Source organism: Pan troglodytes, chromosome 18, assembly GCF_028858775.2.
Source record: "Pan troglodytes isolate AG18354 chromosome 18, NHGRI_mPanTro3-v2.0_pri, whole genome shotgun sequence".
Lineage (NCBI taxonomy): Eukaryota > Metazoa > Chordata > Mammalia > Primates > Hominidae > Pan > Pan troglodytes.
Window position 1 is genome coordinate 8,954,546 of NC_072416.2, and position 16,470 is coordinate 8,971,015.

The following is a 16,470-nucleotide window of genomic DNA, read 5'->3' on the forward strand; positions in this document are numbered from 1 at the left end:
GAAGGAGCTGTCAGTGCAGGGTGGTCCATGAAAGCCCCTGGGTCTCAGATGGCAGAGAAACATGTGGTTTCTTTCTAGAATTATTCACTCCTTCACTGAGCCCATATTTGAAGAGCGTTGATTTTGCTCTAGGCACTCTGTTGAGTGCAGAGTATTTGGTGGGGTGCAAAACCCTCCATGTCTGAGTCCTCAGGCAGCACTCAGCCTGGTGGGAGAGACAGGTACTAATCAAATGCTTATGTTTTCCTGTATAGTTATAGCTGAGATAAATGCAATGACAAGGGAACCTGTCCTAGATTTGCTGCAGAAACCAATCAAAGGAGGCTTTGCTAGGGAGGCAGTATTTGAGCTGAGAGTTGAATCATGGATGGAAAGCACACAGGGGATCTCCTTTCCCTTCAAGCCCTGCTGCTGGAGCCGGGCAAGTTGCAGGGGACACTGAGGGCTCTCAGTTATCGCTCATGCATCGAAAGGAATGGAACTTTCTGCATTAGATTTCTGCAGAGATTAGCACTTCTTTTACGTCAGAGTCATTTTTATGTAAGAAGTCTACTGATTTCTTCATGGATGAAATCCTTTGGCCTTCTTAATAGCACGTGTGTGCCAGGCCAGCTCCAGAAGCTGATGGATTCAGGTGAACTCAGTTCATGTGAACTCAGGAGCATTTGCTGAGAAGCCTGATTCCTCTTGGTCAGAAGAACTCACTGGCCGTTTCTACTTAGATGGGAAGGAGCATTTTCATCTCCCAAACAATTTTGTGCAATGCCTGTAATCTGCCAGTAGTTGCCATCCGTTTCTGCTTGTCTCTTATCATTGAACCTAAAAGAATCTGTCTGCAGGAATTAAAAGTCATCGTTTTCTCTGATATACTATGCCTTGCACTCACTACCTCTAAGGAAATGTCACAGACCCCCCGAAACTCCCCCATTTAAGTGGTGGAAACCTGGAATTCTCTAGTTTCATGATGGGATTGGTAAAGGAAGATATAGCTACTTTGTGAACTTGGTGCTTATACCTTCTCTCCTTTTGCTAGACATGAACCCGAAGGCACCACCCAGAAAGTCAAACTAGACAACATCTCTATTTTTAAAAAAGGAGAGGCAGACTAAACATTACATCAATGTAAGGACTTCAGAGTCACACAGAACTGGATTTGCATTCTGACTTTGCTGTTGACTAGTGGTAAAACCTGCAGCAAGTTCTTTCAGATTCGTAAACGCCCCCCTAGGTCATCCTCAAAAGAGAAATAATGGTGATTGTGCTTAGAGAGACTTCTGCAAGTAAAGTGCCTAGTACATGGTAAATACTTGGTGTTGGATAATAATCATTATTGCCGGGCAGGAGGCTGAGGCAGGAGAATGGTGTGAACCCGGGAGGCGGAGCTTGCAGTGAGCCGAGATCGCGCACTGCACTCTAGCCTGGGTGACAGAGAGAGACTCATCTTAAAAATAAAAAAAATCATCATCATTATAGGTATTAATATTGTCAAATACTAAATGGATACGAAATAAATTATTTCTTATTTATACTAAATTATTTCTTTCTAAGTCTAATTGATCTAAATACATATGTAAATAATAGTCATTATATAATATCATTTAATATATTAGTCATTATATATCATTTAATAATATATAATAGAGAAAATGATATAACAATCTGATACATAATGAGTTTTAATTATATATTTTATAAATGATATTTATGATTTATATCTTTAGATTATTAATATTTATGTATTTTTATAAATGATAATCATTTATGTTATTTATATATTTCTCTATTTTGATAATTATTTCCATATTTTATACATGATTGTTTATATTATTTATATATTTAGATTGTTATTTACATATTTGTATCAGTGATAATTATATTATTTATATGTTTATTTGGATTATAACTTTTATATTTTTATAAATGATAATTTATATTATTTATATATTTATTTGGATTGTTATTTACATATTTTTATAAATTATAATCATATTCATTTAGGTTGTTATTTACATATTATAAATTGTAATCATTTATATATTCACTTAGGTTGTTATTTATATATTTTTATAAATGATATTTATGTTATTTATATAAGTTTCTTTGGATTGTTATTTACATATTTTTATAATCATTTATTCATTTATGTATTTATTTAGGTTATTATTTACATACTTTTATAAATGATAATTTCTATTATTTGCTTAGTTATTTGGAATGTCAGTTACATATTTTTATAAATTATAATCATTTACATTGTATATTTATCTATTTGGATTGTTATTATTTGCACATCCTATAAATGATCATCATGTATGTTATTTCCATATTTATTTATTTGGATTGTGATTATTATTTGCTGATTCCTTATGTAGAACCTTGTGGCCCTGTGTGTGTATCCATGTTCTTGAGCTTGCAAGCCATGTGTTGGATCATCTGTTTTGCTTTGCCTTTGTGGCATGAAAGCAATCTTAGATAACACTTACATAAATGAATGCACATGACTGCATCTCAGAGAAAGTTTTTTAAATAAAAATACTGGCTGTGTGTTGACTTGACTGGTGGACCCTAGTTTGCTGACTGACAGGGTTGCCTGCACTTGAACATCCTGCTCGTGTGGCTCTGAGTAGTTCTTACCTGGACGACTTAGTCACCAAAATGTATGTTGTAAGTAAAAGAAGCCCCTTGGAGCTAGGCTGAGCCAGAGAGGCAGTTTCTTGGGGAAATGCATTGGTGTCGCATTTGGTATGCATTGGATGCAGAAATTGCATCCCTGATTTATACGAAAAGCAGGATATTCGACCAGGTATCAGGAGTTGTGGAATAAGAGATGCAAATGCTGTCTGGAACAGCAGGTGCCATTCTTAGAAAAATAGATATGGGGGATGTAGAGGAACACCAAAAGTATTTCCCAACTATCACTCCTAAAACAACTTTGCTCAGCAGCTGTCTCCCCCTGCCACTTTTAAAACTCTACAGCACATTTCAAGTGCCTTGTCCGAGCCTGGCCAGAGGGACGTCTCTCTGCTTATACAAGAATACCTTGATGATATTTCCCAGCTGAAAAGACTTACCTCTCTCCTCTCACCCTATACCCAGGAAGTTTTAATTTTATGGAGATTGAAATAATCAGGTCTCACGTGTATATTTCCTTTCAAACCATTGCGTTCGCCTGTTTTGAATTCAATGGCCTGTCTTATGTACTCGGTGGAGAAATAATATAAACAAACCTTGAAATTTCCCTGGAGTTCAGCTTCCCTTTTCATACTGGGTCTAGCTAAAGTTTGGAGCCAACTAAAAAGAGCCTCATTGCCTTACACACACCCTGTTATCTCTGGCGGGTTCAAATGCAATTTCTCTGAGAAGGCTGTGGTACCTCTGCTCTCTCTGGCCTTGAATCTGAGCGTCTAAGGATTTCTTTGGAGTACACACAGTTGCATCCTTTTGACAGACAGTGCAAATTAAAAGATCCGGCGCGGCCCAGGAACCAGGGACCCAAACTTGCCCCTTGGGTTTTCATTTACAGTTAGGCACTGCAGACACAATTATTGCTGACAGGGAAGCGGAGCTGGTGGCAGAGTGCGCCTGACAGGAGGCTCATGCCAGCCCATAATTGGGAGGATTATTTTTAATCAGAACATACCCTACAGCCCAAACATTAGAAATCTCCTGTAAGGCCAAGACAGGAAATTAAACACACCAACAATAAGGCTCAAAGGGAGGCGGTGTGTGGGGTGTAATATTGTTAGTCTCTCGGAGGTCCCTAGAGCTTCGGGGAGAAGTTTGCTTCCCTGCAGAGGGAGGCTGGGAGTAACAGAAGCAGACACAGAGACTATACCTGAGCCCTTGTTGAATGGGCAAATGCAGCCAAATTAAATGCAGCAGAAACACTAATTGCATTTCAGTGCAATGTGTAATGCGTTTGTTTCTTGCAAATGCAATGATGCTTATTGACTTTAGTAGTAGTAGTAGCGTTTTGAGACAGAGTCTCGCTGTGTCGCCCAGGCTGGAGTGCAGTGGCACGATCTCAGCTCACTGCAACCTCTGTTGAAGTGATTCTCCTGCCTCAGCCTCCCGAGGAGCTGGGAATATAGGTGCCTGCCACCACGCCCAGCTAATTTTTGTATTTTTAGTAGGGATGGGGTTTCACCATATTGGTCAGGCTGGTCTCGAACTCCTGACCTCGTGATCCGCCCACCTCGGCCTACGAAAGTGCTGGGATTACAGGCGTGAGCCACCACACCCAGCCGCTTATTGCCTTTAAGCAGCATAAGCCACATGTAAACCTTGGAATAGCGGATACAATTGTATTTCATCAGTAAGAGAAGAGCCTCACTGGTTCCTTATTTTTAGGAATCTTCAGTGAGCACTTACTACGTGGCAGGTGCTGTGATGGCTTATGATACTAGGCTACGCTGAAAGTCATCTGGATGATCTTATTGCCTTGGCAAAATTTTGCACAGCACAGTAAAACTTTGTTTATTAAAAGGACTGTTGTTGAAGAAGTAGGCGTAGCGCTTGGCTGTTTGGCTCCAGTAATATTTATTTAGTAGTAGTGCCAGGTAATTTAGCTGTAGTGTCCTCACATCAACCCTCTGAGGTGGGCATTATTATACCCATTCTATGGACAAAAAAACTGAAGCTCCAAGCGGTCAAACAGCTTGCCCAGAACTAATAAGATAACTGACTTTGAAACCAAATCTGTGTCCAAAACCTGTAGGATGTCAAACTATTTGTCAAACTGTACTGTCACTCATGAATATGACTGGGCACAGCCTGGCGCTTCGAGGTGCTGCCACTCCAATAGAAAAGACAGATGTAGAGACAGATGTCTACGAATGAAGAGTCTATAGAGATGCTAACTGGATTCTAAGAGTGGGGAAGACAGCATGATTCACTGTGCTTGGGGAGTCAGCGAGGACTCCCTGAAGCTATGAAGAACAGGTGCACATTTACCAGTGGTTAAAAAAAAAAAAAAAAAAAAGAACAGAATCCCAGACATAGGAAACAAGTAGTGCACAGGCACAGTGTTATCAGAGATGCTAGGATATTTCAATTTAGTTTAGAACTATTGGCTTGCCTGGATGTGGTGGCTCACACTTTTAATCCCAGCACTTTGGGAGGCCAAGGCGGGCAAATCACAAGGTCAGCAGTTCAAGACCAGCCTGGCCGACATGGTGAAACCCTGTCTCTACTAAAAATACAAAAAATTAGCTGGGCGTTGTGGTGGGCACCTGTAATCCCAGCTACTCAGGTGGCTGAGGCAGAAGAATCTCTTGAACACAGGAGGCAGAGGTTGCAGTGAGCCGAGATCGTGCCACCGTACTCCAGCCTGGGTGACAGTACGAGACTCTGTCTCAAAAAAAAAAAAAAAAAAAAAAGAATAAAAGAACTATTGGCTTTTGGGTTTTGTTCTTGTTAGGCTCACTCAACAAATATAAAGGGAGAAAAAGAATCTCTCTTTGGGGAACGCTCATCACAGAGACCAAGCATCTGATGTGGGGATGGGATGGGAAGCAAAAGGAGATGATGTTGGAGAATCCGCTCCTGAAGTCAAAGGATATTCCATGCTGTCCTCACTGTGTGAAATGCCTACGCCTGATGGCAGGGAAAGGTGGTGCTTTAACCCATGACTGTCCTTAGAAAAGCAACCACAGGTTTACAGTAACATTACGTATTGCTTCTGAGGCTGGAGCTCAGGGTGCAGAGATCTTCAGTGAGTCCAGGAAGGCATGAATCTTTCGCATGGCAGACTGAGGCCCATCAGATACTCTGACTGCAGTAGTGGTTACTGCTAAGCAGCCTCCTGTTATGTGGCTGGGAGTCACTGGATTCCCATGGGGAGGGCCTCTATCTCCAATCTAAGGTGGCTTCAGTGCACTTCCTGTCTAGTTCACTTCTCCCATCCCAGGTGTGATGGGCACTAACCTCTCTACCACCAGGAATCGCACATCATAATCCCTGAGTGGTACCAAGCAACCCTGGGCAGCTTGCTGATTTGGCTTCAGGGTCCTTTCAAGGACAGTTAAACGCCAGACACCTGAATGAGGTCAGGGGCTGCTGTGAGGCTTGGAGAGCATGTATGCAATCATAATCCCTGATGTGATCAAGATACAGTTTGCTTCCCTGCCTGCAGGGTGGGTACAAAATCCCAACTTAGGTGAGGCACCACCCTCTGAGATGGTCTCATACATAATTGCATTGTTCGCTAGCAACAGAAATCCATTCAAACTCACTCAATAAATGGGCATATTTCTTACACGGCACAGGAGCACAGAAGTGAGTTTCAGCACTAAAAGTCAGGAGGTGTTCTAGGTCCCAGGAAGAACCAGCATTTCTGAACCGCTGTGTAATCAGGAAACAAGACAGCCCTTACCCTCCCGCCCCAAAACCCTCCTCCATGGCTCTTCCACTCTCTTCTTCTTCTCTCTCTCATTGCTACTTCTGCTGTTTTCTGCACACGTGGCAGAGAAGAGTGACCCCACAGTTACTGACGACACTTAAGTGTGCCTTGCAAATTCCTAGGAGAAAATTGAACCTAGATAGGGTGAGGTTTCGTCTCTTCTCAACATAGCACTTACTAATGGAGCCAGGATCAGTCACTGCAGACCCAATTTCTGGCACTATGCTAGACAGAGATGGGGGAGGGAAATGACTTTTGGGTAGGCTGAGTGTGTCTAAAATTAGCCATAGGATGACTAAGCCGATAGTTCCTTCTTTCCTTCCTTCCTTCCTTCCTTCCTTCCTTCCTCCGTTCCTTCCTTCCTTCCTTACTTCTTTCCTTCCCCCTCCCTCCGTCCCTCCCTGTTTCCCTACCTTCCATCTTTTCTTCCTTGGGTAAATATTTACTGAATGTCTGCCATATCCATAGCATTGTGATCAGAGTTAAAATAGTGAGCAAAACCCACACAGCTCCTGCCCTCATGGAGCTAACTAACATGCTGGTGAGACAGGCAAACTTTCATCAAATAATTTTTCTAATAATTTTTAATTGGATGCAAAATGCAAACTGGGATATGGGCTATGAAGAAAGGATGATGGGCTCTTAAAGCCATATGGTCAGGGGGTTCCAACAGGAAGCAGCAACGCACTGGAGTTAATTAGGTGCTAAGAGCATCCCCAGTCAAAGCCATAGCATGCAAGGCATCCCTGCGGCAGGTGAGGAGTAAAGTGTGGTCCAGAATGGGAAAGTCCATGGTGCTGGTACCCGGGACTGGGGGGAAGTGTGATCTCCTTACTAGCAAATAAATAAGGCTGGAGCTGTGTCTAGGAGCAAATCATTAGGGATGTCAGGAGTAAGGTAGGTTTGGAATGAAATGGGAAGCCAGCAATGTAGGATTTAAACAATCAAGTAACACAGTCACATTTACATTTTGTGAGGGTCACACTCCTTGACCTGCATGGGGGCAAGGGGTGCAAGCCTGGAGGCAGGAGGAGATGGCATTGCATTCACTGCCTGGGGAAGTCTATGAAGCAGTTCATGGCAGAATCTATGGAAACAGAAACGTTGCAGTAGCCAGCCCTGTTTAGAGAGTCAGAGTTAGAAAAAAACTACATTCTGGCTGTCCAAGGGTCATCAACAGCAGTGTTTTGGAAGTAATCTGTTTGCTATTTTGTGCATCCATTTGGATGGAGTGCATAGGTGAAGGTAGCTAATGCATGAACTGAGCATTCACCTTCATTCTGCCTGACTTTGTTCCAATGTCCTCTGAGTTTCCTTCACTTGCAGCTCTTTAGCTTCTGTGTAATCTTGGTACAATGAAAATTGTGCCCAATTCCACTGGGACCTGAGATTCTCCCTGGTCACAAATTGCTCTTCACGTAGTTTGCAAGAGTAATTGCAAACTCAGAACATTTTAGTTAAAAAAAAAAAATAACACTAAATCACTCTTCTGGAACTCTAGAGAGCATATTAGGGTTTTCTTGCTGTCTGGTGCCATTGTTAATGATCATTTCTGTTCTCGCTTTATAACAATGGTTCTCAGCCTCTGTTTTTATAAAATAATCCCCCTAAATGACTTTACAGATTCTTATTAGTGGAAAGGAGGGGCTATAAAATTCATTTCAACTGTAGGTTGGATTAAGACCAGATGTAAAGGTGTGGGTTTGGACTCATATGGACATGAAATTCAATGTTATTACCTGGGTACCAAGTACGGTAGCACCAAAGAAGGCCCAGTTGCTCAGAGAAACCTCTTTCTGGAATGAAGGTCAATGTCCTTTCTTGGTGCTGTAACCCTCTGGGGCAAGGAGGAATCACTTCTTAGGCTACCCAATGTAGTGAGCAGTACATAAGGGGCCTTTTCCCAGACTACAAAGTTACAGTGTTGAATTAAACATTGCCCTTGCCTTCCAGAAATTCACAGCCTGGGTAGGCCAAGTCCACAAAAAGTTAGAAAGGATGTATATTCTGCTTCTGATAGAAGAATATGCCAATGGCCATAGGGACCTCCCCTAAAATTCAGGCCCACTGGAAGGGTCAATGAGAGTTACAGAGAGCACGCTTGGGTAGATGTTCAAGTCTCAAGACTCCAGACCTTCCATGAGTTCAAATGGGGCCAGGTGAAGGGCAGTTTAGGATGAGAGAAGGTTGTAATCGAAGGGCTAAAGGAATACTAGTGCAATGTGTCTTAAGTATTTGATTTAGCTGGATCTTAGAATGTAAGGATGTGTTCGGAGATGGAGGAAGTGACAGGAAAGAGGGGGTAGGAGCTGAAAAGGTTGAACCTGACCATGGTAGCTATTATTTTTAATAAATGAGAGGATGCATGCAAATTTTGATATGAAGTTTGGGCTGTACTAGGGATTCAGTGAAACTACAACTACTATAATTATTAGAACTCAGATAATCCTGCATTGGAGGCATACTGTGAATCTCTAGAAGAGAACCATGTATTTTGACTATTTCTATTCTAATTATTCTAACTATTCTTCCCAAATCATGTTCTTCCACTTCTCACCTTTACGATGTCAGCTCCGTTGCCACTTCCTTGATGGAGCCTTCCCCACTGTCCCCGGTGAAGACCTGTCTATCTTCCCCACTGGACTGTAGGCACCAAGGGGACAATTCCTGACATTTAGAAGGCTTAATAAACAATAAACTTTTAAAAAGCACCAACTTTGTGCTAAGCACAATGCTACGTGTTTTACAAATATTAACTTTTAATATTCACCTGAATTCCTTGAGGCAGGTACTGTTTATTCCCATTTTAATGATGAAGAAACTCAGACAAAGAAAGGTTGAGTGACTTGGCCATGGTCACAAAGTTAGAAGGTAGTGAAGCCAAGGATGACTGGAAAGATGGATGGATGAGTAGGTGGGTTGATGGATGGGTAGTTAAATGGGGGACAGATGGATAGATAGATGGGTGGATGGGTGGACGGATGGATGAATGGGTGGGTGGATGGATGGATGGATGGATGGATCGATGGGTCTATGGGTGGATAGGTGAGGGATGGGTGGGTAGATGGATGGATGGGTGAATCGGTGGATGGGTGGATGGGTGGGTGGATGGGTAGGTAGATAGGTGGATGGATGGGTGGATGGGTGGGTGAGTACATGGATGGATGGATGCATGGATGGATGGATGGATGGATGGATGGATGGATAGATGGATGGATGAATGAGTGCATCATTGCTGTTTGTTGACACTAGCCCATGAGATTGGTCATTTTTATTAGTTGAAAGAAATTGAAAATATCAAAATGCAAAGCAAAAGGCTGTTGAAGTGTGAATACTATCACCACCATTTCAACCACTTAATAGCTCTATCTATTCTTGGGTCTCTCTGCAGGTCACCCCTCTTTCCAATATTTTGATGTCACTTGATGTTCTTAGGTGTTGTAATTTATCAACAAGAGGGGACTCACCAGATGTGAAGACTACACACACATATATATATCCACATACATACACATATGTCATCTTCATTTATATGTATATCTGTATATCTATATATCTAGATATACCTATCACATTAGGAAAGGGGGTATATTGTCTAAACATATCTGCAAATAATGTTTAAAATTTACCTCTAAATCTTGTGAACTTTGTTGAGTCTTGGCGTAAATTGTAGTGCTACTTTATAAGAGTAATTCAATTATCAATGGATCAGGATTCCAGAACCCTGCAAAGTAGTCCCATCTCTGCTACTTAAGTTTCTCCCCAGAGAGGAAACAAGTCAGTATACCAACCCCCTTGGGTATAGGATGCCGTAAACATCTTTCAGATCTACCAGAACTCTTGATTTTTCTGGTAGGAGATGACCTCTCTTTCAACTCACTGAACTATAGGAGATTATAATAGCCATTTGCAGTTTAGGTGATATTTGGTTTATTTAAATATCAATGAACATGAATCTCACTCCCTGTGATTGGGTGATGATAGCCATATTTATGAAATTTATTACTGCTAGGATACCTTGTATCATAATTCTACTCATTGCAAAATTAAAACATTTCCATATTTGAACTTTAAGTATCACCTGAATGCACATTGTAGAATCCTGCAGATCTAGAGTTGAAAGGAAATTTAGAATTTATTTCATCCAAGCTAATTCCTAGGGGGAAAATCCATAATGATATATCTGAAATGTCAACGTCCAGTCTTACCTTGAACACCTCCTGTGACAAGAACTCATGGTGTAAGAGAAGAATACAGTAGAGTACTTCCAAGCTCGGTGTTGACTTGCCCGAGTTCAAATTCAGGCTTCACGGTGTACATGCATGTCTTGTCAACTGTGGGAGCTGTCTGGGCCTCAGTTTCCTCTTCTGAAATAGAGAAGATAATAACACCTTCTTTGCCGGGATCCGAGAGGATGTAATAAAAATACATCGAAGAACTGAATCATTTTCATCATCATCATCACCATCATTGCTGTTAAATTCACAATATAGTCAGAACCTATTTTGAAGGTTGGTCCATATTACTATGACAAAAAAAGTGCAGACAAAATTCAAGAATACATTTCTTGATACTAAAGTCATTCGCCTTTTTCTTCTTTAGGAAACTGGTCAAAGAACTCATGCAAGTGGAACTTACAGCTTCCTTGATCGGACTCAGCATTCAGTAAGTGCATCCCATTTTGAACATTCATTCCATAAATACATCCATGTCTTTGATCCTGTTCTCTCTGAAAAGCTCTTTTCTGCAGGTTTGAAGTTGTTACAAAAACTTTGCTGCCTGCCTATGTCTTTCTCTTCTGCCCTATTGTATCAGAGATGAGAAGAGGGCCTGCAAGGTAGAACCACCCTCCTTTAGCCCTCCCTCCCCAATGAACCTGGGAAATGTGTGAGGTTATCAATGGGTTAACTGCACCTTTATTAGCTGGGGATTAAAATAAAATGTGTTTTTGGTTTCTTTTTTTCCCCCCTAAGGTTGTCTTATCAGGAGACATTCTGTCCCCCTTCTGAGTCACGTGACCCTGCAAAGTAGAAAGAAATGCCAGCAAACACAGATCAGTTACCGAGAGCATGTATTTCTTGAGGCATTTAAGAACAGTTCATTTGCTCTTTTTGAGCTGGAATACATGACTATGATCTGAAAATTACTGCAAAAAAAAGAAATTTTTTACTTTAAGATGCTGGGGTACATTATAGAAATTTCATTTGTTTTCAGCAAGTAAGCATTTTTCCACTTTCTGCCTTTCTCATTGCATGCAAGGACTTTATTTTTGGTGAAGGTAGCAGTATTTTGTCCAATTTTCTCAGCTCTCTTTTTTTATATGCATATATACTCTAGCATTTGGGGTAGCACCTTCACAAAGTCTCTGATGTCAGCCCTCCTCTGCAATAGTTTTATGGGTGAACAGCTTGTTTTAAGAAGAAATCTGTAATAATTTAATTATAAATATCAAAATTTTAAAAGGCTAGCTGAAAGAAATATTTATTTTTCAAGATGTAGCTTCCTTCATAGGAATGCAGAATTTCTTAGCAGGTTCTACTTCTGAAAGTGCTGGAGTATAATTTGATACATCAAATATCAGCCCATGTCATAAAGGAGCAGGTAGAATTGGAGTACCTGGGACTCCAGGCCTGCAAGAGGTTGATCAAAGGGAATTCTTTTGCCCTCAGTGGGATTGCAGGACTCTTTCTATTGTCTTGGAATTTGCATATTCAAATGCAGAGGGGAAGGAGGCAGAGATAGAAAGAACTAAAAAGATGGTGTATTAGCTGTTAGCTACATCAGAATGACTTAGCATAACCCTGATCAGCTAACGCTTGTATCACACAGGAGATTAGACTGGCAGCTTTTGTTCCTAATAATAAAGGAAATTCCATCTCTAATTCCCTACATGCCACATCTATCTTTTCATGCCTTTGAAGTTCAGGCTTCGGCATTTCTTGAAAACTGGGAGGTTTTGTAAGTAAAAAGGTGGGGGCTGTTTGGCATGAAGTCTGTTCAAATCTATTTAGTGTAAAGTTAAATTTGCTTGTTACTTGATCTTTTTCTGTTTCAAGCAGCATCTTTCTCATAAATGCCTTTGTTGGTGCTTGGGCAGGGAGGGGAGGGATGGAGGACAAAAGGTTTCAAGGATGGGTTTTGAGGTCATACATGACCTTCTCATTCCTCTGTCTTCTGAATATGATTGAAATTGCTGCTTCTCTGAAAGAAATTCCTGTTCCAACCCTGCACTGGGATTGAAACTTTTAACCTAAGGGAGGCTGTGGTCCCTAAGATAATTAGTACAGGGATGTAAGGGAGCTCATGTTAATTTGTCTATGGATATGGTATTTCTATATCTACAACTGCCATCTAAAGAGAGACATTTAAAAAAAGTATTAATTTACTGCTCTAAACCAGTGAGCAGATATAATTTTTTTTAAGGAAATCATTTTAGAAAGGAAGCAATGGCAAGATGCCTTATTGGGGATGTTTATGGGTATTGATCCCTCTTAGTGTATCTAGTAGGTTTCCATCCTGTCCTTGGGATTGCAGCTTCTCTGATACAGCGAACCTCAATCCCCTTCCGAAACCAAGCAGTCACTTCCTCTGGAACAAACATTGAATTCTGGGACATCGCCTGGTTATCAGGAAGGCAGATGATTTGACATCTAAGCTGGCCACATGCCTGGGTTTTGTGTGTTCTTCACCCATAACATGTTGGATGCATGCTGGTTGAGAAATTGTTCCAGTCTCTTACAGGATTTTAGCAGGAGCGATGACCTAGTAGTTGGAATTTGTACATGGCTGACACTGGGCCTGGGCTGATGTTGTGAAGAATGCCATATTTTAGTCTGAATCCAGGTTTTGATGTGTCCATTGGCTTCAGAAAATTAATTTTCATTTCCTGCTTCCAAAATTTGGTTATTCTTGTTTAATTTTTTCCAGAATGTTTCCTTTGCATCGGGACCCTTTGGATTGCTGTTTGTTCAATAGTATATTACCCCTCATGATATCCACAGCATTTACTGTCGTGTTGATAGACCATGAGTACTTGTTGGATATAATGATGGTCGAACAGGTACAAGAAAGGAAAGCTGAATAGGTAGATGAATGCATCTTAACTCCTGATGGAGTATTGTGTAAATTGGAGAAAGATGGCATTGACATTAGACAAGAGACCAGTATGGGTGTTTCTGATGGTTGGTTTCTATTCCCCAATACTCTTCTTCAAAGCTTTCACTTCTACTTTGACAGGTCTAGAGTAACAGATTGGCCAATGCACATGGTGTAAGAGAGTGAGCTCCCAGGAACCAGCATCTGTTTTCTAGCTCTCCACATCCCTTTGTTGTTATCTGTGTGCTAAGAGGAAAGCCACAGAAAGCTCACAGTAGCAGGGTCAGTGTTGGAACTTAAGCCTCAGCATGGTTTTCTACAACTTGAAAATTTAACTTCCAAGAGGTTTCCTTGATCTCTATTTTCCTATCGGGCTGAAAATCCCATGGCATGCTGCATCATGTTTATAATTAATTAATTGTGCAAACTTTATTTTTATGTTTGTCTTTTTCTTTGGTCTAGTGCTATCCAATACACCATGTCTGTGATTATAGGAATATTTTTTTTTCACCAAGTCTTAATGAGGTATTATTGACCAATAAGAATTGCGTCAATTTCAAAAGCATAGTCTTAATATAATTGGCTTTGGTGACTGAGAGGGGGAAGGTTGGGAGGAGGTTGAGGGTACAGAGAAGAAGAAGGTGGAGACAGAAAGAACTAAAAAGATGGTGTATTAGCTGTTAGTTATATCAGAATGACTTAGCGTAACCCTAATCAGCTGACGCTTGTATCACACAGGAGATTAGACTCGCAGCTTTTGTTCCTAATAATAAAGGAAATTCCATCTCTAATTCCCTACATGCCACATCTATCTTTTCCTGTCCTTGAAGCTCAGGCTTCAGCATTTCCTGAAAAGTGGGAGGTTTTGTAAGTATTGGGTAGAGAGGGCACTGCTTGGGTGATGAGTTGTTTGGGTGATGAGTGTGCCAAAACCTCAAAAATCGCCACTAAAGAACTCATCCATGTAACCAAAAACCACCTGTACCCCTAAAAGTATTGAAATAAAAATAAAATTTAATTTTTTTTAAATTGCAAAGATTTAAGGTATATATGAGACATGTTAATGTACATATACCTTGTGAAATGATTACCACAATCAAGCTACTTAACATACTTATCACCTTACATAGTTAACCCTGCAAAGAGAATAGATAAGGAATATTCTTTATCTGTGCTGTTCAATATGGTTACCAGCAGCCAGACGGAGCAAGTGAACACTTGAAATGTGACTATTACACCTGAAAACGAACTGAAAACTAAGTGTTCTTTAAAAAACTGTTATTAAAAAAAATTTGTTACTTTATTATTATTATTATTTATGAGACAGAATCTCACTCTGTTGCCCAGGCTGGAGTGCAGTGGCACGATCTCAGCTCACTACAGCCTTCACCTCCTGGGTTCAAGCGATTATCCTGCCTCAGCCTCCCAAGTAGCTGAGATTACAGGCACCCACCACCATGCCCAGCTAATTTTTGTATTTTTAGTAGAAATGGGGTTTTGCCATGTTGGCCAGGCTAGTCTCGAACTCCTGACCTCAGGTGATCCTCCTACATCGGCCTCCCAAAGTGTTGGGATTACAGGCATGAGCCATCACGTTAAAGTAACATAAATGTGTTACTTTAGTTTTAATTGACAAACAATAATTGCACATATTCATGGGGTACATAGTGATGTTTCTATACATATACTGTATAGTAATCAGGTCAGGGTAGTTAACATATCTATCATCTCATTTCTTTGTGTCCGGAGAGTTCATTAATTTAAATTTAAGAACATGTGGCTTGTAACCTGATACTGTATTGTTGTATGGGGTGGCTTTAGACTAGCAGCCTTATAAATACAGGGGCTAGGTCAGAAGTGTCCGTCCTTGTACCTAGGCTGGTACTTAGCTGTTATAGATCAATTAGGACTGTGACTGATAAATTGCTACTGTCTCAAGCCCCAAAGTGTCCTCTATTCCCTGCTGTTCCATATGTTCTGCTTCCTTGAATTTACCCTTGATCCAGAACTAAAGGTTTAATGGTCCCCTGGGACTCTGCACAATGCCACAGCATTCATCTATTCTAACTGGTTGGTGCCTAATGCATGCTGATTATTCAAATAGTATATCACCTCTGATTATTTCCATGGCATCTACTGTAGTGCTGGCCCATAGTTCACCATCAGTACTTGTTGGATATAATAATGGTCAGGCAGATAGAGGGATGGAAGAATGAAGAGATAGATAAATGCATCCACCTTTTGATGGGGTATTGTGTAAGTGAGAGAAATATAACATCAACATTAGATGAAATACTGGTATGGGTCTTTCTGATGGCTGGTTTTTATTTCCTCAGTATTCATCTTCAAAGCTTTCACTTCTACGTTGGTAGGTCTAGAATAATAGACTCCAGATCTATCACTGAATTCTAATACCATATGCAGCACAGATTGCTATACATCTTCACTCATTTATTTCTGTCACTTAAGGCTCCCAATGCATAACACTTGAAATCAGTCCACGTCTCACTCATTCACCCATGGGCACCACTCTCTTCTCAGGAACCTCAGTCCCAAGCCTTAGTTACTAACATTGTCTTGTTTTTCATCCACCAGCAAATGATAAGTGAGTGTTTTATCTGTATCTTCTAAGAGACTTCTTTTCATTCCCTCTGTTGGCATATTGCTCCAGGGACTTCTTACTTACGTATCTGGGAATTCTTTCTAGGTAGTCTTCATACCTAAAGCCACCTTCCCTTGGATCCCAGCCAACAGATTGCAGGACTAATATTCTTGAAACATGAATATCGTCTAGTTGGTTGTTGAATAAGCTCGTCCTTACCTAACATTTTATCTTTTCTCCATGAATCCCTCAATACATTTCATTCCAACTGGGCAAGTTCATCTCTTGATATCTACACATGTTTATTTCCCAGCTCCAAGCACTTGCTACACTTGGTCTCACCAGCTGGGAAAGCCTTTCCTATTCTTTTAGT

At 40.7% G+C, this 16,470-nt stretch overlaps 1 protein-coding gene across 14 annotated transcripts in view; it reads left to right on the forward strand.

Annotated features, from left to right (window-relative positions):
- RBFOX1 (RNA binding fox-1 homolog 1) overlaps positions 1–16,470 on the forward strand; it is a 2,477,231-nt gene that overhangs the window by 1,068,993 nt on the left and 1,391,768 nt on the right. For all 14 annotated transcript variants that reach the window (XM_054668820.1, XM_054668821.1, XM_054668819.2 and 11 more), the window contains one exon: positions 11,003–11,065. In XM_054668820.1, coding sequence (XP_054524795.1) covers positions 11,003–11,065 — 63 coding nt within the window. The remainder of the gene's footprint in view (positions 1–11,002; positions 11,066–16,470) is intronic.